At 44.5% G+C, this 24,459-nt stretch overlaps 1 protein-coding gene and 1 long non-coding RNA gene across 2 annotated transcripts in view; one reads left to right on the forward strand and one right to left on the reverse strand.

The window, feature by feature from the left end:
• The window catches only part of GALNTL6 (polypeptide N-acetylgalactosaminyltransferase like 6), a 464,562-nt gene that overhangs the window by 21,318 nt on the left and 418,785 nt on the right, over positions 1–24,459 (reverse strand). Inside the window, exons 9-10 of the mRNA XM_060278706.2 lie at positions 14,226–14,333; positions 7,939–8,160 (exon numbers count right to left, since the gene is read on the reverse strand). Of these exons, the coding sequence (XP_060134689.2) occupies positions 7,939–8,160; positions 14,226–14,333 (330 nt within the window). The remainder of the gene's footprint in view (positions 1–7,938; positions 8,161–14,225; positions 14,334–24,459) is intronic.
• Positions 16,521–20,255, forward strand: LOC118083366 (uncharacterized). The gene is made up of 3 exons (XR_015947524.1): positions 16,521–16,697; positions 19,037–19,118; positions 20,134–20,255. It is a non-coding gene; the product is annotated as an uncharacterized LOC118083366 (long non-coding RNA).

Consider the following 24,459-nt stretch of genomic DNA (forward strand, 5'->3'; position numbering starts at 1 on the left):
CTTATTTCGGCATTAAATCCCCTGCAGATTTGGCTGGATGCAGCCATGAATACATGTGGAAGCTTACAGAGCAGTCAGCAGATAGGTAATGAAGATGTCTTTGGACCCAGGCTTGTCAGATGGCTCCAGATAAAAGACTTGAGAAAGGGCCTGAGGGCTGGTGGAGGAAGATTGTGGAGGTTTAGCAGCGAAAGAATACATCCTGCTTTTCAGCAGGCGAGGCTTTTGGACTGAATCTTCCCAGGGCCTCAAGTGGCTGAGAATGAGTGATGGGAATGAGGCTTGTCAAAGCCTGCTTCCCCGCAGCAGACAACTGGATGGGGAGGGAATCGGAGCAGAAGGGTACATTGGCTGGCTGAGCCTCAGGGCGCCTTGCCTCCCTTTGGGCAGAAAGAAGCTTCTTCCTGCTTGGATGGTTTGAATTCGGCTGCTAGCCTCATTGCTCTTTCTCACCTGGTGCATCCATGGCTCACTCACCCCCTTCCATTCTGACTTATCCGGTGCTACTGGATTTAAAAAACCTTGAAAATATACACTGGCCTTTGGGCTGCAATGGTCACTTGAACCAGCACTACTTAGATCCTGATACCTGAGCTTCTGAAGTCACCACATACAGTAAGTTGCACCCTCTCAGCACCTATCATTTACTTAGGAACAAATCTGCTTAGCACTGCTGGATGCTTTGCTCCTATGTCACCCTAGAGAATGCCAGCAGCTCCTCCTTGGATCCCCCCTTGCTTTGCTTTACAGGAGGTGAATGATCTCTTGCCGCTACTAAATGGAAGATGGAAGCTACCGTGCCCTCCGGGTATGATGGGGTGGATAACTTTATTCATACCAAGGACAGCTTGCCATTGTGTGGACTCTTCCAGGGGCCGCATAACAGTGGTGGGCATAGCTGCCAAGTTTTCGCTTTTCTCGCGAGGAAGCCTATTCAGCATAAGGGAAAATCCCTGTAAAAAAGGGATAACTTGGCAGCTATGGTGGTGGGTGTGACCAGAAGCAAAAAGTGGGTAGATGCCACTCTTACCTTTTTGTCTAGCAGGGTCAGTAGCGGTTGATGGAACAGCGTAGGTAAGGTGGCCTTGCTCGCCTGCCTTCTGAACACCAAGTGTTGCTGCTGGGTTGGGAAGCCTCAGATCCAGGGGCTGAATGTGGCCCCCACCCCAGCCTCTGTAACTGGCCCTGGGAATGCTCCCCAGGCCACCCAACTCACTGGCCCTGCGTCACACTCTTGAGTCTTTTTGCGTGGCTGGAAGATGCCCTTGAACTCAAGTAGTGCCTCTTGCTTGCTTGGCTGGAGGATGCAGTGTGGCATGTGAGTGTGTGTAGAAAGTAGCCTGCTGTCCAGAGGTTTGTTCCACTCACTTTTGCCTCTGACCCCACCTACCACTGGCCTATGGCCCTTGAGAAATTGCTCAAAAGGGAAGGCAGCCCTCTGGCTGAAAAAACAAACCAACCAACCTTCCTCATCCCTGCTGTAATATGCAAATATTGCACAATATTATTGTGTACTGTTGGGTGCTTAATTAGCCTTACAACTTGCAGACTAACCATATCTGAGGCTCAGAAGCATATTGTGGTCCAGTGGCAAGAGCAACTGGGGACAGGTTGGCTCTGCAATTACACACATGGACTTCATTGGGTTTTGCCACTATCTGAACGGAAATCTCCTAAGACCCAGGTCAGGAATGGCAGTTTGACAGTATTCTAGGTCAGGCAAAGTTGAAGTGACCCAAGTTGCGACAGCAGCTTGCAAGGACATGCACAGGCAATGCAAACTCTTTGGCACCACCTTGGGGACTACTTTTGCAAGACATATGGCTGGCGAGAGATGAAGGATTGCCGCTCTGTAATGCTGAGTGGAAAACTGTGTAAGCATGTCCTGTTGTCAGACAGCATTAAGGAGATGGGAGCACATTCACTTAAGATGCTGCAGCACGTCCATGAAAACAGCCCACTAAAAAAATTAATAAATAAAAGCATAGACTCTATCGTTGTTCATTTTTGTCACTGTTGATGAGCACAGAGTACCAGCTGCACAGAACAAGAATGGAGAAATCACAGATTTGCAGAGGATGGATGGATGGATGGAAGGAAACTGATCCAGCACATGAATAAAGGAAATGCTCCATATCTAAATATTCTTAATAGCAGGAGTGGGGGACCTGTGGCTCTGCAGATCTTGTTGTATCTCCATCAACATCTGCTGGGCCCCATGCCTAATGGAAACCTCCCAAGCTCATTCAGCTCACAACTTACTGTGAGCAAAGATAAGATCTAACATGGATGAGAGGCCAATATATTGGGGGGGGGGGTGTTATTTCCCTACAATCGTGACATTTAGGAAATTAGCAGGCATACTGTTTTAGTGTCATCTGCAGCAATATTTGTATTCACAATTAAGGCCAAGAGCACCCAGACACTCATTCAATGAGACTAGCATGGCTACAAACCTCTGAGAATAATCAACATGCAGGTTGTTAAATAGCTACAGCCAAAGAGTTGCCCTGCAAAATGTGAAGACGTGCAAATTTCAACAGGTTTGTGTATTGTTTCAGAATGTATAAATTAGGTAGATTCCCCTTTAAATGCAAACTGAAACCTTAGCAGAAATCCATTTGTAAAGATGGAAGGAACCTACTAATCTCCTTGCCCTGGGACTTCAGAAGCAGGGGGAAGACCACTCTGGCCTCTGCCATTGCTCAGAGGAAAAAAGCCACAAGAAGACTCTAGCAAGAGGAAGACTTCCCTGGCCCTAGTCATCAATTATAGAAGGAACAGCTGCACAGAGCTGGCTCCCCACTTCACAGCCAGAAAGTACACTACCCTGAGTGATGTCTTGAGACTGCAGAAGTGTGGGGGAAAAGAGATTCTGGCCTCTGCCACAACCAGAGTCTAGAAGCCACCAGGCAGATGAACTGCATCCTTCCAAATAAAAAGTCCAAAAGGGAAGATTGGTGGGTGGCGGCAGAGCAGTGTTATACCTGTCTTCCCCATCCTGTATATGGCATTCCAATGCAATCCTATATGTGTCTACTTGGAAGGAAGTCACATTGTTTTCAGTGGCACGTAAAGGTAAAGGGACCCCTGACCATTAGGTCCAGTCGTGACCGACTCTGGGGTTGCGCGCTCATCTCGCATTATTGGCCAAGGGAGCCGGCGTATAGCTTCCAGGTCATGTGGCCAGCATGACAAAGCCACTTCTGGCAAACCAGAACAGCACATGGAAACGCCATTTACCTTCCCGCTGTAGCGGTTCCTATTTATCTACTTGCATTTTGACGTGCTTTCGAACTGCTAGGTTGGCAGGAGCTGGGACCGAGCAACGGGAGCTCACCCCGTTGCAGGGATTCGAACTGCCGACCTCCTGATCAGCAAGCCCTAGGCTCAGTGGTTTAACCCACAGCACCACCTGGGTCCCTTCAGTGGCACTTACTCTCAGGTAAATGTGTATAGGAGCGCAGCCTTTAAGTATAGCCTTATTATTAGAGAGCAGGCATATCCCCCCTCCAGATGACCTGAGCAGGTCTGAAAACCTCTCAATGTGTCTCCCCAAATGCCTTAATTATTTTAAATGTCTCTCATTAACTCTTCGGGGGTGGGGAATGGATGCAATTACTATAAATGAGTGTTCTCCATTTAAAAATAATGACCCACAACAGCAGCCCGCTAATCACACAGTGAGAGCCACACACCCTTTCATCTGTTATTGGCACCCCAACTATGGTCCTAATTAAGCAAATTTGCTTTAATTTGGGAAAGAAAAAGAGAATTGTCAGGCCACTGGTGGCAACAGCAGTGAAAGGCTTCACTTCGATGAGATGGAAATATGAATGAATTATCCTTACAGCCCAGCACTTTTAAATACTAAAATAATCCAGCTGCTTCTGGATCTCATGAACTGTGTCGCTGCAGCAAAAAAGGCTTGTGATTAAAATACATGTGGCAGAATGAGTCATGGCTACTTCTCATGTTATATTTTAAAGCCTCAATCACACTCTCAGGAGTCACTTCCTATCAATGAATTATGGTGGCCAAAGAGGATCGGGCTTCTGCACCTTTAATAGATGTGCAGAAGAAAGACTCAGCAGGTATAGTTTGCCATACAAGCTACACCTGCTGAAGTTCTCTCTTCTGCACAACTATTAAAGGTGAAAGGATCCTGTTATTTTTCGCATCTGGCCACCCTATGATGAATACAAGATTGTTATATGTATAGCTTATTCCCAGGGTCAATTTGGACATCAATATGATCCATATATATACGTGTGTGTGTGTACACACACATACACTTAAGAGGAATTGCCCTTTGCATGTAAAACCTTTCATAACATGAGAGGGTAAATGATACTTCTTGTTCAGTAACTAGAAGAGAATTTCAATCCGTTTCATGAAAAGGAGATCACATTTGTCCACTTAATGCAGCTCTTAGAAACTGCAGCAAGAGGGCAGAGAAAAACATCCATTTGAAAAAAATGGAGACCTGAGGAACCTCTCATCATCTCTCAGTCAAGCCCACCTCCCAAGATCATCATGAGAAATAGTCTCCTTGGGGAAAGTGTGGTGGTATATTCATATGATAAATTCTAGTACCTGTAGTAGTAATCTGAAAACTGGGATGGCTAGTTGCAATCAACTCAAGCTCCATTTTCAAGCAATGATCTAGCCATGAATTGGTCAATCAAACTGACAGGTCCGTGACTGTTTTCTACCCTGATAAGATTAATTGAAAACCAAGTTTACATGGTATTAGAAAAATACAGGGCAGCAGTCTAGCAGCATTTAAATGCTGGATGTAGCAAAGAGCTGAAGCTTCTAAATGAAGCAATCTCTAGTGTCTGGAACACACAGCAAATCAAGTCAGAAACGCTTTTCAATTGAATGTTCTGTTCAAATAGTGTATTGTCCTTGACTATCAAAGTCGGTGCCTTGACTCGCTTGTTAGGGTCGCCACAGTTCAATACGGCATCATAAAAGGCTTCCAAGCCCCACAAATTTACCAAATGCCTTTCGCGTAGCAAAGCCCCAGTGACTTGAATGCTCGAGTGGCTGTGTTGCAACTGGAGAACGTTTGAAAGATTTTCAAGGGTGCAGAATACAAAAGAAGGCAGGCTGCCCTGTGCATTTAAATTTAAAGCATATATCGCTTGAACTGACATAGCTACTGTGATTAGCGAGACAGAGAAAGAGAGCAGTGCGTACTTCACAAACCAGCATCTACAGGCTCAATGCCTAGCAATAAGCTAACTTTTAAGCCAAGTGATATCTAGTAACTTTTAAAAGCAGACACACGCGCACACACAGTCCTTTGTGCAAGCCGTAAAAAGAAAGAAGCCATAAAAAGAAGAAGAAAGGAGTTGGGAACAGAAGCTCAGGCACAGATAAAACAAGGTCTCTGGAATTCAGAAGGAAATTAGATTTGATGGAGGGAATTTGACAGGCAAAGAGGGGGTGCAGCATTCCAGATGAGATTCTTTTTTAACCGTTGCCTTTATGCACCATAAATGCAGCAAGCCGATGGGCTGAGATGGAGTCATTAAAGCCACGGTGTCGACTCTGAAACTAATGTCATAGCAAAGGAGCTTTGTCAGTTCTAACACTTTGATTCTTTCCTGCATTTGTTACTAGGTCCAACTTCAGAGTTCTCCCTTTTGGACCTTCATGTCACTGTGGTACAACCCCCCTTCCCAAACGCCCCTCATGAGATTCATGAGTTAAGTTGTCTGCAAAGATGAGGCTAAAACAGCGCACTTTGCTTTCATTCAGATTTAGGCAAGTTTGGAGAAGCCAGGAAGTGGGTTTGCTTATCCATCACAATGAGTTTGGGAATCGCTGGTGGCAGGAGAAGAGAAAAGGAGCAGGGTAAGGTCCAGAGAATGAAAAGGCCCCCAAACAATCCCAGTTGCATTTTGTTACTTGGCACTACTGGCCCCCGATTTGGTTGTGTATCCTCATCTACATAAGGTGCAGCTATTAGGTCCGAAGGAGGCTGAGTAAGCATCTGTATTCAGATGGGCAGAATAGCCCGAGCTTGAGAAAGAGTATAGGTGTGACCTGACTGCCCTGAATGCGGGACATATCAAGCACATATAAATGTAGGTCTGCACAGTTCAAGTGGATCAAAGGGCTCTGTTGCCCTAGTACAACTAATCCACTTTAAAAGAGAAGCAGACTTTTTTGCAGTTAGGAAAGTGATAGGGAAACACATTGAAAAGTGTGAGGTGTGTGAAAGTCTAATGGGAAGATGTACAATGGCCCACCACAGCCAACACCCGAATAAAAGGATGAATGCTTATTGTCATCTAAGTGCCCTGCAAACAAATTGGAAAGTATTCTGAACACAGTCTAAACTTCGCATAAACTTAGTCAGCAAACCAGAACTAATGCACTATATGTAGGCCACCTGGAGAAGCCCCAAGAGCTAGATGAAGGAGAAGACCAACAGCTGGATGAGCACCAAAAGCCTATAAAATGGCCAGCAGACCACAGTTGACACAAGTCAGTCCGAAAAGGGGGACAGTGAAGGGGACTCTGGTGAGCTCTGGGCCAACCCTCCAGATGTGAGAGGTTGCATCCATGCAAAGGTGGATAGTGTCCTTGTTTTTTTAGTGAGATCTTGAGGAATCCAAATTCTGTGGCCACAGAATCACAGCCAGAACACAGACCCAAGTCTGCCATGTGTAAAATAGCTAGCAGTGAATTCACCAAGCAGTGACTTTCTTTCACATTGCACCCCTCTGCAAATCCCTCTGACTTTCCGCATTTGCTTCGAGTGATGAATAGGCAAAACAGAAGGCCAGATGCACCACGTTCCCTTCCAGCACTGCATGGCTGGAGGCACAAAGAAACCCAAAATAGCAGGTTGCTTCAAGGGTACACTTGGTGATGTTCAAAGTTCACATTTAGCCTTTGCAAGAACACATGCTGCCAATCAATCACTCATTTGCAGCAGAGAGTTTTGCAAGGAGAAAGGCAAAATGTGTGTGTGTGTGTGTGTGTGTGTGTGTGTAAATGTGAGAAAATGGGGGATAGGAAAACTTGGAAGCCAAGCTGCCATTTGCATGTGCACGTGTGCACGTGTGCACGTGTGCACGCGTACACACACACACACACACACACACACACACACACACTGTCTCTCTCTCACACACACTGTCTCTCACACCCAAAAATGTTGTATGGTTCAAACGTCAGAAGGGGCACAAAACTCAGTGCAACAATACATACAGCAGTCACCAATCCACCAGTAGCAGCGCATGTCAGGAGTGGGGAGGTAGATACTCCTGATAGTGGTGTCACTGCTGGTTATCGGGACAGGATGGGGTCATGGCAAGACTGGAGCAGGATAAGTGTGCAGGCGGGAGGAATGCCACCAATCTGGCATTCCCGCTAGTGCATTTGCCCCAGCCCTGCCTAGATAAGCAGCAGTGTCAAGATTATTACTACAATTATTAATATGAATAGCCTGCCTTTTCTGCAGACCAGGACTGAAGGTGGCTTACACAAATCAAAACAACACAAAATGCTAAAAAAGCATAAAAGACAACCATTAAATGGTAATTACACTCCAATAGGGCATGGCTCTGCAGCTCCACCCAGAGCGGCTGGGGCAACTCAGTCAGATGGGCAGCATATTATTATTATTAGCATGGCAACAAGGACCTTGGCATTTTGAAAACCTTTTTGCACAGTGCGGTGCTGCTAGGCACCGCTTAGATAACTATAAAGGGTCACAGGCAAAACGTTTCTTACTACAACCACAGCTACTGCGGTGGTTCCAACTGCTACCAGTTCCCTTACTGACCTCTCTGGCCACGGAAGTTGGAACTAGTTTTGTGAATGCTTTGTTCACCATAGCAGCCACTTTGCAGGGAATGTAGTGTTGCACCCAACCGCACCTGAAGCAACTGGCTCATATTCAAGAATGTTCCTCACCTCTCCCCAGGAAGCAGGTGGTGGCTCCACCGGCGGGAAATATTTAGGTACATCCCAAGCCACTGCAGCCATGAACCACTTGAAGTCCTTGCACTTCAGATGCTTGCGAAGCTCTTTCTGGGCTGAGATATCGCCGGTGGAGAGGTGTCTGTACTCGGGTCGCCTCTGGTAAACGTACTCTGCGAATTCATCCATCCACGTTTCTGCCACGCGCTTCAGGTTCTGAGCAGCAGAAAGCAAGAGTCAGTCATCTCTTCCCGCTTAAGTATTAGCACTGATAACACACACACACCATTACAATACGCCATTCCCTTATCTAGCTTTGGATGGTTGTGCATTAAGCAAATGGAAGCCTTTTGCATTCAATTGCTATTAGGAGACTGATAAAAGTCAGACTGATGGCTTCACTCTTCCTTTAAAAAAACAACACCCCCCCCCGCAGAAACTTCAGTGCAATTACTGAAAGGGATTTAATTAACAAGATACAGTAAAGGCTCACTTAATTATTTGCATGGAATCTTATTGCAGATATCTCTCTTGCTTGTTGCTTGATTGCCTGAGTTGATTTCCCACATCATTTCCATTTGGAAATATGTAGGAGTTTGAGGTGGTTTCTAAAGAGATAACACTGAGTATATTCCAATGTCCTAACATTTCCCCTTTAAAGCTCAATATATTACTGGGATTGCAAAACTAATATCTGGAGACACACCTCTGTTTTGCCTCATCAACACACTGCTAACTTCTTGTCAGTGGCGGAGGAAGCTGCTCAGGTGCCTGGGGCAGCGCGTCCAGGGGCGGGGCGAGCTGCCCATAGGGGTGGGGCGCACTGCAGGGCCTCTGGAGTCTGCCTGCCTCTTCCCACTCAGTCGCTCTACAGCTGGGGGGGGGGGAGAGGAGGCAGTGGGTGGACCGTTTGGACAGCACAGAGCCTGCGCACACTCAAGCCACAGCGTCTCTCTCCGGCATTTTGTCACACCCCCTCAATGGTGACACCTGGGGCAGACCGCACCCCACTTCCTCCGCCCCTGCTTGTTGTAACAAGTGGGAGCTGCAATAAAATGTTGCAGTGTGGATTGCTCCTGTTCAGGGCTCCTGAATCATGCTCTCTTTTCCAGCAAGCTCCATATTATTTTGTCTCCAGCCTCTCAGTTTTCCACCCCCATCTCTATTATGTGAGCACTGAGCATGCTCAGATCTTATAAGGTTCTTTGCAGGTTCTTTGTCCTTTAGTCGTCGTTCCCCCCCCCCATAAAAATGTTTAACATCTGCAGATGTTTGGATTTCCTAACCATGCTGACACCTCCCTCTCAGTGGCCTTGCATGGCTATACAGTATAGTCACTGGCACTCAACACCTGAGTTCATTATTAAAAGGAATTGTTCCATCTTCACTGAGACATTACTTGTTCTGTGTTGGAATGCAGCACACAACAGAAGGAAACACCATGCCCTGAGTTTTGATCATTCAATATAAAATATTACTGCAATCAGGGTTTCTTAAACAGAAGGAATGATGTAAACACGAATTATCACAGCAGCTTCCAAGCGAAGGATTGAGACACAGATCTGACACGCTTCATGGTGGCAGTAATCCAACCGACATATTTTGTACTGAGAGCAAGGGATGGTCTAAGCCAGTGTTTCCCAACCTATTTCCAACCGTGGGCACCTTCCACCCTGTTTCCTTCCTGTGCCCCTCCCATGGGCATAGCCAAGGGGGAGGGGCAGTTGCCCTCCAAATAAGTACAAAGCAATACAAATATAAGGTTCTGCCCCCCAACAAAAGAATGCCTCCCTAACAAAAATCCTGGCTATGCCCCCCCTCCCGCCCCATCCGACCGGTAGAAAGGTAGCAATTTAAAGGTTTGTTTGTAAATAGAACATGTTTTATTTATAATTTTTACAATGTATACAAAATACAATTACATAAAATCTCAGGGTTGTGGGTTTGAGCCCCGTGTCAGGCAAAGGATTCCTGCAAATCAGGTGGTTGAACTAGATAACCCCTGTGGCCTCTTCCAATTTTTCAGTTCTATGATTCTATGTGCCATTTACTGAATTATCTGCAGTTCACCTCTGATCTGAAGGAGCACCCACACGTTCTAAAAGCAGGAGGCTGCAAGTGTTACTCTAGTGTTGTTGTTTCCTCTGTTTCCTCCCCACTAGATGGAAGTACATTTTCATATTTTATTTTTCTCCTGAATCAGACTCCTGAATCACGGTTTTGTTGAGAGGATATTTTGAGAGTGGACGTGTCACATACAACCCCACTTCAAAAGCAGAACTTGCAACCTCGGCAACGCTAGCTCTTTAATAGAGTACTAGTCATAGAGCACTGAAGGGTATCTTCTGTGAGAAGATGAAGAGTAATACTCATCTCATAATCTGTGGCATAAGATAATGTTTCTGCTTAGAATGACTTCTCCCATTGTGATTTGCTTCTGACATTCATTTAGAAGCACCTCTCTTGAATTTGATTAATCTGCTGTGCTTCGAGCATCTGAACAAAGCTAGATGTCTCAGAACCAATAAGACTTATCTGAATACAAAGGGAGTGAGATAGAGAACAAATGGAGCACATTTCAGCTGGCACAGCAAGATAGGTTACCACCTGCTTTGTCTCCACAACAGAAAGAAAAACATTTATGCCAGCAGGAACTGTGTATGTGAAATTAGAGCAGTTTAAGAGATGATAGCTCAGGAGTCCTTGTTCCTAAATGGCAGGAGTTTTTGTTTGTTTGTTTGTTTGTTTATGAGAAACAATACAAGTTCATCCTTCTGAGAAATTTCTGAGCCGTCAGATTTTGACAGTGTGGGCAGAAGAAGTCAATGGGACAGGAACTAGAAAGCGCATGGCACCCCTCCCCCAGCTGCACATCTGTTCCAGATCATTGAAATGCAGAATTCTTCAAACCTCATGAGGATGCCACTGCAGAGAGATACCCTTGCAGAAGTTTGCCCCCTCTTGAGCACATTTATAAAAGGAGATCTAAAATTATACTATGTGCTGTATTATTTAGCAATTTGCCAGTCGCTCCTAGCTTAGGTACTTAAGAATAGGCACAGCTACCGTTTACCGGTTATTTAAGACACCAGCATTAGGCGCAGAACCCATGAATGAAGGAGGCCTTCTCTAGAAAGCCAATCTTCTATGCTAAAGTGACAAAAAACCAAAGGGGGGCTGGGGAAGCCAAGTTGAATCTGGAGGAGGTGGCACTGTATACTTGAGGAAGGGCCAAAGAAAGTTAGAAAAAGCATTGGTGAAGAAGTCAGATCTGAAGAGGATTCGGTTCATTGATTAAAAAGGGCTGAGCCTATTAGTGTCGGTGTTTTGTGGCGCTCTTAGGAAAGGAAGGTGTGGCTGGCAGAGAGGAGTTGCAGACTTGGCCTCCCGGCAGCAGCATTGCTGCAGCATAATGGGACAGGGGAGGGGTGGAGCAGGTTGTCCTTACACCTGCCCCAAAGATGCAGGCAGGTGCACTTACTTGGAAGAACACAAATGTCATAGACTGGCTGGATGCTGAAGAGTGGTGGGAGACACCTGCTAGGGAACCCACAGGGGAAGAAGGCTTAGAGCTAGGGGATTGGTGGTGGATGACGATGAGTGGTCAGAGGGAGAAGGAGCAGACTGGGAGGAGGAGGTGTCAGAAGCAGAAGACATGATAGGGTTTAATGATCAAGAAGACCTTCTTCTTCTTCTTCTTCTTCTTCTTCTTCTTCTTCTTCTTCTTCTTCTTCTTCTTCTTCTTCTTCTTCTTCTTCTTCTTCTTCTTCTTCTTCTTCTTCTTTGCAGGGCGAACCTGTACATGTGTTCTCAGAAGCATGCCCATTAAGTTCAAGGGAACTTGTTGCCTCACTGCTCTTCTGTCAATGGTGTGAGTGACTGGAGACGAAGTCAAGCATCAGCTGTCAGGTCTGGATTTCCAAATTTGCCCTGGGAGACAAAAGTCTTCACTGAAGCCCCCTGACAGCACCAGTGACTTCCCTCCTTGTGCCCTATGTGAAGTGGCGGCAGCAGCAGGATACAAAGGGCAGAACCTCTTTCTCATCTTGACCATCATCATCCTGCTACCAGGCTGGCCACAGCAGCTTCTCATGTTCCTCTTCCTGGGGTGGGCAAGAAGGTGGGACCTTATATGGCCATCCACCTCCTCCTTTATGTTATTGCCTGCATCTACTAATATATGGAACTCAGCTGCTCAGTCAGAATGTAAAGAGTCACCAAACATGGGCCACAGCTGTGGTGCACCTCTCTCCTCTGTCCCCCCCCCCAAATGCTGTTTCGCCACCTCCCTAACCTGCTGCTTGGAGCACATGCCTCTTCTGCCCCTCCTTATCCTGTCAATTGCCAGCATTTAAGGTCCAAATGGGCTCACAAAGGTACCTCCTTCTGCAATCTTTACACAAAAGATTCCTTTTTTCCTTTTGTATGTGAGCTCTTGAAAACGCATCAGTTGGTAAGCTTGCAATTCATTGATTCCATAAAACGACCTTATGAGATCACTTCATGTTAACTGAGCCTCCTTTGTTCGGCAGTTGGCTCAGGAAATGGAGCATGCGGGAACTGATTGGGCAATCAGCTGAGCTTTTGCGCCTTGAACTGAAACCAAAGGGAGCATCAGAGCAATACGAGGCTTGCTGACTCAGGGTGATTTCCAACATACCCTTCACATATTGCAGCAACCTGTGCCAGGGTTGTGATTTCCAACTGGAATTGGTTTCACTGACTGATTTCCTGTCAGTGCCAAGAGTAATGTTAAATCAGCCCTTAAGCTTAGAGTCCCACGGATGCTTCTATCAAGCCTAAAATTGAGGGGCCATGCAGATACCTGCAACAATAGTTCTCCTAAGAGAACCACTTTGCCAGACTTGCTTTGTGTGGGTCCTCTGCTGAAGCTGAACTGTCCTCTGAATTATGTCTGAGGAGCTTCCAAGCAGTAAATGGAGTGTTTCCTCTCTTGCTTACTGGAAGTTGTTTGTCCTTCCAAGCAAATTTGGCCTTTGTTATCAGATCTTGCGGCAATGCATTTTTGTCCAAAATAGGCATTTTCCTCTTCAAAAGCAGATCACATTTTTTATTAGCTACTCAAAAAAAAAAAAAATGGAGATAGTGGCAATATTCATTCCCAGTCCTCCAAATCGTGCCTTGGAGGATTGTGGAAGTGTAACTAGCACAAGTGATCTGTCCTCCCACTTTGTTTGTGGCTTGGTTTCCTCAAACCTGGTTTCCTCAAACCACAATTTACCATGTTGTTCAAACTGACAAACTATGGTTTTGCAATCCTGATTTGGATAGATTGTTCCAGTGCTTGAATTATGGGGAAGGAAGGCAGAGGTCCTTGTCTTCTGAGATTTTATTTTTAGAAGGCTACAGGACAGCTATGCCTGTTGTCTTTGTCCATGGAGTTTGAATTATGGTGCTGGAGGAGACTCTTGAGAGTCCCATGGACTGCTAGAAGATCAAACCTATCCATTCTGAAGGAAATCAGCTCTGAGTGCTCCCTGGAAGGACAGATCGTGAAGCTGAGGCTCCAATACTTTGGCCACCTCATGAGAAGAGAAGAATCCTTGGAAAAGACCCTGATGTTGGGAAAGACTGAGGGCCCACTAGGAGAAGGGGACGACAGTGGAAGAGATGGTTGGACAGTGTTCTCGAAGCTACCAACATGAGTCTGACCAAACTGCGAGAGGCAGCGGAAGACAGGAGTGCCTGGCGTGCTATGGTCCATGGGGTCACAAAGAGTTGGACATGACTAAACAACAACAAGGACAGCTATGAGTTGGTGGTCATGGGCGAACATATGAAGTCCCCTGATCCACCAGACTAAAAAGCCCACCTAATCTAGCATCCTTTTCCCCACAGTGGCCAACCACGTGGGGTTTTCGGATTCCCTTAGCTTTTCCGGTGTAATGGATCGCTCACACCATAGTTTGCTTGTTTGGATGCCATAGCAAAGTGTGGTTTGAGGAAATTAGGAAATCGTCTTTGGAACTGCATGTGAGAGGGAAGGAAGGAATGGAAGGCATTCTTGAGACCATCACTTGTTGCTGATGCTCCTAACTAAGGTATGGTAGATAAGGAATGTGATTTTTGAAGGGAGCCTCTGTTTTGGGTTACAAGTTTCCTGGACAGCATTTTATCATAGCTGCCAAGTTTTCCCTTTTCTCGCGAGGAAGCCTATTCAGCATAAGGGGAAATCCCTTTAAAAAAGGGATAACTTGGCAGCTATGTTTTATACGGTCAAGTCTCACAGCTGAGCGAACCTCAGAACATAAGTTACTTACTCTTGCTAGGCTGGTGCCAGACGGGACTTTGTAAGGGACATATTTCCTGTAGATGTGCCCCACTCTAGAACACGGAACGTCAAACATCCCCCCTCCACACATCCAGACCTGAGAGAGGAACAAAAAAAGAGAGTTAATGTCTGTAAGGTGAGGATACGCTTGGCAACAGCTGAAAGAGAAAAGTCAGGGTCTGAAAAACTTACAAGTGTATGCAAAACCCCACCACCACCATTCTGTGCTCATAGCTCTTTTTAATTAATTATTTCAAATTAAAAAATATACAAACAAAAAACAAAACCCAAACAAGCAAACTGAAGAGGACAAGAGACATGAGTTAAGCACAAATTAAGTACAAGTTCAAAGAAAGAAAAGGAAACTACCAAATAACCATGATAAGCTTAATCTAGTCTTATAAACCATCATTAATATAAGGATAGAAATCAAAACATTATAAAGAAAGTAATAGAAATACTAGAAGTGTTATAAATACAGAGAATATTAAGAATACTAAGTATGTTGACGATATCAAGATTACTGTGCTTATTGCTCTTATTATGATGGTGGGGAAGGTCATTGGAGGGGAAAAATGTATTTTGCAACTAAGTTTTTAAAAAAAAGAACTATAAAGAACACACTAGGTAATAGTTAATACAACATAAATAAGTGATCTTATGGGATTTTGAAATTGGAAAGTATCAAAGGCAATCTCCTGACTGAGCACTTGCAATTTCTGGAAATTATTGGAAGCATCTTCTGGACTTTGTAAACTTCAAAAATGCTATGTGTATAGATGACTGAGGCTGTGTGTGTAGATGACTGTGTGTAGATGAGTGAGGCGGTGGAGCTAAAAGGCAACGTATAATTAAACCTTTCAGAAGCAAGATAATGGAAAACAGAAAAGACAGGGAACAGTGTCCAAAGGACCATATACATTACTGATTACATTAGCTTTCGGAAAGTTAGTAAAATACTCATATTAAGGTTATTTTCAATCTCATTAAGAAGTCTGATTCACCTAGGAAAGAAAAAGTAATTACGGTTCAAAGTAAACAGAAACATTTTTGTTTAGATGGAAATGTTATAACTAAACAACCATTGTAGATTAAGAAGATGGGTTCAATGAGCAATGCTAAACACTAATACGGTAGTTTTAATGAACAGTCTGACTGAGCTTCAGTCAGAAGACACACAATGGCCAGCAACACCCGAAAGTGTTCCAATAAGACTTTCTCACCCATTATTTTCTCTCACCAGCTTTTACATGAATCTGAAAACAAGTGGGAACTGCAATGAAGCATTGCAGCATTAAGTTTCAGCCGGCCATGCCCAATTCTACAATACTCCATTCCATTCAATTCCCCTCCCCCAGGTTTTCCATCCCTTTCCCAACAGTCAGAATTTTGTGAGCATGGTAACACCTTGTTGGGCTATTTTAGGGGTTTCCCCTTTTTAGGGTTGTACATGATTGGCACTGTTTGAGCTCCATAAGGATATTGGGAGAATGAATTGACTATTAGTGTATAGGAATAATTAGAAGGGTCTTGGAGATACGGAGGTGAAAACGAAGAGGAAATAACATTTGGCACATGCAGCGGGCATAAAACAAAAAACAAAAAAAACCAATTGGAGCGCACATTGGAGGTATATTTTGTGGCATAACTGAAATTAATCTCAGGCTGGCTTGTAGGACATTTAGCAGCTGTTTCTGTTTGTTCATCAATTTCAATATGATTCCAAAGGTTTATTTTTTATTTCTTCTGGAAGATCAGCGCTCCCTTTTTTTGCTAATTATTTTTATGATTTTCCAAGATTTTAAACAAATAGTCACTAAATTAATACAAATCCAGTACACATTTAAAAGCTGACTTCCCACCCCCAGATGTCCCCTCTATTTTCCTCCGACTGTTGCTGCTCCCGATAAAATAACTTTTCCAACTATCATTTCAAAATACATTCATCCCTTCTCCCTACACATCACTTGATCAATACTCCTTAAAAATGGATTTTTAATATCATCTGTGCTACTGTGCGAAAATAGAGAAGCAGCCTGAATTTACACACACACACCCCACTAAATGTAACAGACCCAAAGGGGAATTCTGCTAATGCCTGAAAATTTTGATGGTGTTTAATGTGCAAGCTGTAAAACTGAAACACTGTCTTTTATACCAAGGAGCCAGCAGCCAATATAAACAAGAATGAAAAGTATTTTCCTGAAACCCAACTTAGAATAAAAACATTCTCCTGTGTAGACCACAGAACTATGCCACAGGTTATTAACCCTTTTCTTTACAGGCACAGCAATCTGAACTTGCTGCAGCGACTCTGCCGAAGGATGGAACTACCACCCTCATGGCAGAAGCAGTGGAAGGTTAAGGGGACCAGGCTGATTAATTCTGGATCCTATGTTGGCCAGTGTAGATGTGAAAGCAGTTCAGGATCCACCAGGCTCTGTTGTCAGGAATACTGCTGGTGGGATTAACAGTTGTCTGCATGTTTGATGGGCATCAGGAGGGGAAGTCGATGCTGGCAGTGTGACATCAGGCTACTGGTACTTGAGCCAGCAGAAGTTGGAGGAGGGATGTCTCTGCTCAGTCCAACCCCCCCTTCCTCCAACAGCCCCACATAAGTTTTGTTTTGTTTTGGGGGGGATTGCTGCCTAAAACAAAGCAAATACTGCAAAGGAGCCAGGGAAACAAAAGCAGGCTTTTAAGAGAGGAACTGGATCCAAATTCAGGTTCTGTGTTCTAGATCTGTCATAAATGGCATCCCTTTTCATATGTTGGGGATGTAGGGGGGTTGAGTGAATGGGGGGGAGTGCAAGGCATTGTGGCAGAACCACTTTTTCTGGCCTATGTGTGCTGTCTAAACCACACGTAGGAAACTCCTGGATGTAGGGTGAGGTCAGGGGCGCAGACAATCCCTACCCACCCCCAGTTTTAACAACGGAGGCACCTAGTGTTGGTGAAGGTTTATTCCCCCGCCTAACCCCACTTCTTGATCCCAGCTCTCTTGCCATTCGGCAGCCCTTTTACAAGTTCGCTTACAGGGGTTGTAGGGAAGCCAAGTGGAAAAGAAAGGAAGGAAGCATTGCCCATCAACTTTGCAGGTGTGGTGGTGCCCCCCTTAAATATAATAGGGGGTCAAAGGGGCCTGGGCCCCTAGGAGTTGGCACCTATGGGTGGGGAATGAACCAGCTACTGCCCACCCCACCTGCCAATGCTACCACCTTGGACTCTGTATTCTGAACCAGCTGAGGTTCTAAGTGCCTTTTGAAGGCAGCTCCGTGCATAATAATGCATTCCAGTAACCCAACCTGGATGTTGCAGATTCACAAACAATTCTGGCAAGCTCTTCCCTTTTCCAAGAATGAGCAAAGCTAAAACACCGACTGCCGCGTGGGGGATCCCATACGGAGGGATGCATCCAAAAGCTCTCCAAAGCTATGGACCTGGTCCTTAAGGAATTGGGCTGAGCAGATACTTTGGCTCAGGACTAGAAAACAACTACTCTTTCTTCTTAGCATAGTCTGCATACACACCATACATTAAAAAAAAAACCAATTGGAGTTGAGTGGTGCTGTCAGAGCAGGGCTTTGGTTCCCCACTCAGCAGAACGACCAAGAGGGTCCCCCAGAGCAACAGGGGCACTTATCCCACTTCAAAGGAATACATACACCCATGAGACCATTAAAGTCCTGAATCCAATATTACCAAAGTGCACCACTGAGGATGTCTGCAGGAAGGAAAAGACATCGCTCACTTTTGACGCAGGAGCCTTCACCCAAAACGCCGACTGGGCTCTCTGCCCTGAGCTGACCTGCATGCACCAACCTGCTCCTTGTGATTAATGGGGGCTGCCTTCATTGGTTTTCCACCCACAAAAGCAGTATTTCACTGCAAGTGTACACCTTGCAGCAATAATAATGATATATCCCTTCTGAGCTAGCTGCTCTCACTGTACATTCTTGGAAAGGGGGGGCGGGAGGAACCCAACACACACCCCTTAATAATTATTTGCATAGCAATTTCCTAAAGTCTTAAACTGTTGGGATGCAGAATTAGCATTTTTATGCTGTTTGCTGTATTATGCTAATGAAAATATATGCCGACATTTCACTGCCTTTGTAATTGGCTTCTGCTAAATGGCATTGCTGAGGTAGGACTGATAAGCGGAGGGAGAGAGAGGGGGGGGGCACTTTGGCACATAACGTGAGAAAAGTTGTTGCAGCCTTGTGCAAGCTGATCTTCTACAGCAGACACCACCCCCTGCAAACAATATGCTGAGCTCTTGCCTGCCTCTGATATAAGTAGAATTAGAGCCCATGCAGGGGGGGAGAGAAACAGGAGTGGGGGGAAAATCATGTATATCACCTTGAGCTCCTTGGAGGAAAGGTGGGATATAAATGTAACTAACAGGTATACTTCACTGAGGACCTGCAATCCAGGATGTCTCAGCCTGGGCTATAAGCCCAGTTCCAAGAGGGGGGGAAATCATGCTTGACAATGTTGGTGCAAACATCCTGTGGCTGTTAAGGGGGAGGGGTTGTTGTTGTTGTTGTTGTTGTGTTAATAAACTGCAGGGTGGAATCTACACACATAAAAACCGTTCTGAAAATGCCTTTTAAAAAGACGTTTTTTAAAAAATACATTGAATTTTCCATAAGGCTCACCATTGCCATCTACTATCACATTGTATTTTGCGCTTAAAACTCACTTAAAATGTTTTATTTGCAGCTGTATAGATGAGTCCCAGGTGTTTTGTATGAATTCTGTTAATGGAACAATGCATTTGTGTTTATATTTTTAAAGATGCTCAGAGACCTTTGAGTAGCAAGCGTCTAACACATCTAATAAATAACAACAACCAAACAACAGATATTTTTGGTATCTGGTAAGATTTGCTGAATATTGCTTGTTCTGAAGTAGGGGTGGAGGAGAAATCTGTTTTTTTAAAAGTTTATATGTGGAATATGGTGGGTCTGACCAGATTTGGCTTTCCCTTCATCATACTACCTCTTTGAGTGCCCACTTATATTTTCATAAAACAAGGGTGGTCGTCATCATCGGCAGGGAGTTGACAAAAAAAAAAATCTCTCCCCCCCACAAAAAAATGCCAACAGTACAGTATGTGTTGTTTAACGGGGGCGAGGCTAAACGAGGACTCTAGTCTTTGTTGAACCAGATAAGGTTTGCCTTCCCTCCCCAGAAAAAGGGAAAAAAATTATGCTGAAGTTTCAGAGTTTGGGGTGGGGTGGGGGAGTTTTTGTGGGGTGTGTGGGTGTGTGAGAGAATCTAGGGATGCTTCCCAGCCCCCAAATGTAGCAAGTGACCCACAGTACTTAACCGAAGGGGGGTTGTCACCTGGCGACTCTGCGTTGCGTGTCGTGATAGATATATACGCATACGCCATGGGAGAGGAAGCGATCCTTTTTCAAATTGGACTCTGGTTCAAAGAAAACTGGCAAACGGAACCGGCAAAAATGGGCACCTAATGCGCAGGCGGACGGGCCCCTTTTTCCAAGGGCCACCGGGGCAGCTCATTCAAAAGCCAGGAGAACAGGGGGAAGGAAGAAGACCCCCCCCCCTACAACCCAAGCCACTTATATATGAGTGGCTCATTTTTTAAAAAATAAAAAGCCGCCTCTCTAATTATATGCAAAAATGTATGACAAAAATACATATTTTATACAAACAATATGCAAAAAATAGTCTCATGCAGTACTATATTTCTGCAGCATAATTTTGTAAGTATTGATATGTAAGTATTTTTATACATTTATATGCATTGCTGTCTGCATCTCTGTGCACTGGTCACTTTAGGAAAGCTTTACCGTGTATGTGTATAATATCCATCTAATATACGTATAATAAAGCATATATGATGTGAGAATTGTTTGTATTTTTAGCAAAACTCTAAAAAACAACAACACCTTGCCTCCTGGAAGATCAAGACTCAACATGGGAACAGGAAAAAACCTGCGTAGGCAAGCTTGACATTGATATTTTCCACTCCTATTCTAAACAGTGAGTTGCTGGCACAGCCTCTTTTTGCTCTTCCTACTGCATGCCTTCTGCCTTACCAATCGCAATGGGCACCACCCACCACTGTGAGAGCTCCTTATTGCCTATCAGCTTTTCCTGTGCAGAGGCAGAAAGACATGACAAGGGGTGAAGCAGAAAGCAAGTGAAAGAACCATAAAAATAAGGGGTGTTGATATCCCAGGGGCGGCAGGAGCCATTGCTGCTGCTTGGATTGGCAGGCTTCAGGTCATATATGGGTATACGAGCAGGGCCTCTGCTCTCTAGAGCGCACTGATGAACGGACGCTAGATCTCAAGCACAGGGAACAGGGTCTAAAAAGGCATTTGTCACTCGTGCATAATTAAGATACATACTGCCATGCCTGGTTATAATTACAGATCAGGCAGCTGTGAATGTGAGGAGCTTAAACAAAGGGAACCCCCCCCCAAAAAACCTAAAATCCTGAGAAATGATGCTTGTGCCCTGAAAGGACCATAAGATAAGCCAGCATGGGCCCTGCCATTCCGTCCACACAACAAAATGTACAATAGTGACACGAGGCTCTGTTTTTCCTGGGAACCTGATATGAATACTTCGTTAGGCTTTTCAGGGCTGAAGAGGTAAAAAGAAGAAGTCAGGGAGAATTTCCAGCAAAGAACTGCCTTCCCACCAATGGTGGAAGCTGTCCAGCATGGCTACATCTCAGCTATACGGTTTGAGACTCTTCCCTATATGTTCACATGCACACCATTTTATTTCTTGCCACCATTTCATCATAACTTGAGGGCTCACAGAAGATATTAAAAAGATATGCCAGAAGATATTAAAAAAATAAATGCCTATGGTATCAGTGCTGCCGCGCTCAACAAAAACTGGTTTTTCAATTCATGAACACCTGTAAGCCTGTCAGTATCACAAAAGTGCATGGGAGGGGTGTATTTCCTTCCACCAACATTTATGCTGAATGATCCGCCCATGTGCTATATTTGATTTGAACTTAATAAACCAGCAGTTACCTTTGCTGTGAATTCCAATATACAAGTCTAGTAAGCTCCATTAAGATGTAGTTTCAAAATATATATGGTTGCTTTCTTTGATGGTGCACACCTAGGCAGTGCATAAGTGACAAAGAAGTGACATCTGATAAGAATATTACACACATATACTGCCTGAAGGGGCTAATTAGATCTCTAAAGCACCGCCTTGGTTGCTGTTCTTGGTTCTCAAATGGCAAGGGGACAGGGAGTTCAGTAGAACATTATCTGTATTGCACTGTCCAATCAAAGCTTCATATATATCAGGGCACAGTGGATAATAACAACACCAGTCAAATGTAATGGATAAACCAAGAGTCATGCCTATAGTGGTAGCACAAAATTAAGGCTGACTTGGAGCTAAAGTGATTGACTGCAGACAAATGGTTAATTATCATGTTTAGGTTTCTTCTCAGACTTTCAGACTGGCTAAATTCTGGGACTGAATCCAAGCTTTATCCATCTATTCAAATATGCATCTTTATTAGTACTGTTTTAAGGAAGAGAAGGCCATGCCTACAACACGCTTTAACATACAGTAAGCCTGCAACTTGTGCACATTTAACTTGTTTAACTTGTGTATACGGTATTCATATTTATGTGCTTGGCAAAATTATATATATATATATATATATATATATATATATATATATATATATATATAGTGGCTGAAAGAGGGAGGGGTTCCAGGGGAAAAGACTTTGGCAATCTCACCTGTCGTTGAACCCAATGTGTTTTGACTATACACGATTTTGGCTTTAGGCTCTATCCCTGGAACTTAAAGGTAAAGGGACCCCTGACCATTAGGTCCAGTCGTGACCGACTCTGGGGTTGCGCGCTCATCTCGCATTATTGGCCGAGGGAGCCGGCGTACAGCTTCCAGGTCATGTGGCCAGCATGACAAAGCCGCTTCTGGCAAACCAGAACAGCACACGGAAACGCCGTTTACCTTCTCGCTGTAGTGGTCCCTATTTATCTACCTGCACTTTGACGTGCTTTTGAACTGCTAGGTGGGCAGGAGCTGGGACCGAGCAACGGGAGCTCACCCCGTCTCAGGGATTCGAATCACCGACCTTCTGATAGGCAAGCCCTAGGCTCAGTGGTTTAACCCACAGTGCCACCCGTGTCCCTATCCCTGGAACTTAACCCCCACATGTTACAGACTTACTGTATCTCATTTCATTTCATTTTTTTAGTATTTTATTGCCCTTTAAATCTTTATGCATTAGCTGAATGTCACATTAGGTGAGACAATGGAGATCTATAAGACAGGCTGTTCCATATGAAGGACAAAGGGAAGGGGGAACAGCTGGTTGTCCATTTTGAAAAACAGAAAATGGGGGACAGGGTTAAGCACTCACTCAACCTTCTCTTCCCGTCTGCTTCGAGACACAGCATCACAGCATCCTGAGTCCTTGGGCTTCTTCATAAACATCATCACTACCTTGTTACATGCAACTGTGTCAAATATAGCTCCTCCTCCACCCCACCCAAGGCTCCCATTAATAAATCCTCTTAGGCCAGCCACGGAATTAAGTTGTTTACTTAATTATAAATCTTAGCCCTTTCCATCCCTTTTCAAAAGTGTGTTCTGAGCTTCTCTCCAAACAAAAATAGAGAAGTTTGCTAAAAAAAAGCAACAAACTTATTTAGTATGGTTAGCATGCATATTAATAGCTCAATGAGTCTTTTAGTACTTCTGCCTTATCTTTTCACACTGTGGAATTAGCATATCAAACCTCTGCTTCTCTTACATATGTAAAAAAAGTTGGTCTTCAGCAGCTTTCTGCTGTTGTTTCTTTAAAGCTGTACAGTACCGCAAACATATTTAGCCTGGATGTTTCAATCAGCCTTTCAGCAAGATTATTTCAGGAAGAGACTTTTAGGAAGATTTTACTTAGCTGAAAAAGAGGCATTTGGCCATTGCTAAAAGTAGAATGTAGTTTGTAATCTTGCAATTAGTCACTCCAAAATGCATCCCAGGGGTACTCTGCAAACACCTTTCCTTCCCAAAATTGGAAACTTGTAATTCCTTTTCAGTTTGTATTATTCAAAGCCAGTGCTATTTTTTTTTCTAGAAAAAGAGGTATCAGAACTCACCCTGAAAACCTCTCTCATTCTCATATAATGGCAATGGCACCCACCTAACAGGTGCTGGAACTGAGTTCTGGATGGAAAAAAGCTCCGTTCAAAGCCTATGTTTTTGCCCATAGCTCAACACAGTCCAAACTTACTTCCTAAGTTTGATGGCCTTATACATGCAGATAATGAACATGTATGAAGTCTGATCTGATCTGAAACTGTAAGGATGTGAGCAGTGAGCCAGAAAGCCCCCAAACTGAAATTGCACATGCAATAAATGTACCTTAAAAAACAAGTCATTGTCCTTCAATCTCTCCTTTACAATATGGAAATTATGCTGGCCTACCTTGCAAGGCTGTTGTTAGTAGACTTGGAAGATTGAATGCAGGGCTCCAGGTTTGAAGGGTCAGTGGGCAATGTGCCCTCTAGTGAGCTCCTATTTGTCTGTAGCGACAGCAGCACTCCCAAAGCATCTGTGAGCTGCCATTTTAAATCTCCATAATGCCCCAAGTCTCAGTGCAGGGCACTGGGGGAGAAATTAGAATGGTGACTGTCAGAACCAGCCACCTGACATGAGGGGCCTGGAGCAGATGCCAGTGCTGATGGGCTCTGTCAGGATCCCAAAGGCTCAGTAGCTGTCCTGTCCAGGTCTGCCTGGTTCAATAAGTGCAACATAAATGCTAAACATTACTATCCCTTTTTATCTAGACAGAAGGCTCTGGTCTCTAGACTCTATTTTCTTCTACTCAACCCCTGAGTAATCTACAGAAAGAGATGGTTTGCACACAACACTACACCAAACCATAACTTAGCACAGGTGCAGGAGGCTTCCCATAGAGGTGATCACAGCTGCTTTGCTCCTGCTCTGCTCCTGCGACACTGCCGTGAGCAGCTAAGCCATAGTTTGGCTTAGCATGATGGCCTAGGTTTGTGGTTTGTTTCACTCCAGACATGCTGCACCCAAGGGATGTTTCTGGGTTTACAGCTTGTGGTTTGAGCTCAGATTGGACAGCACACTAAGACAAACCTTATTCTTCTTTGGCGATCACTCGTAGCCAAGAAAGATTGTCTTCCATAAACACGGTTTTAACAGTG

This window comes from Zootoca vivipara, chromosome Z1 (assembly GCF_965207765.1).
Source record: "Zootoca vivipara chromosome Z1, rZooViv2.hap1.1, whole genome shotgun sequence".
In the NCBI taxonomy this organism is placed as follows: domain Eukaryota; kingdom Metazoa; phylum Chordata; class Lepidosauria; order Squamata; family Lacertidae; genus Zootoca; species Zootoca vivipara.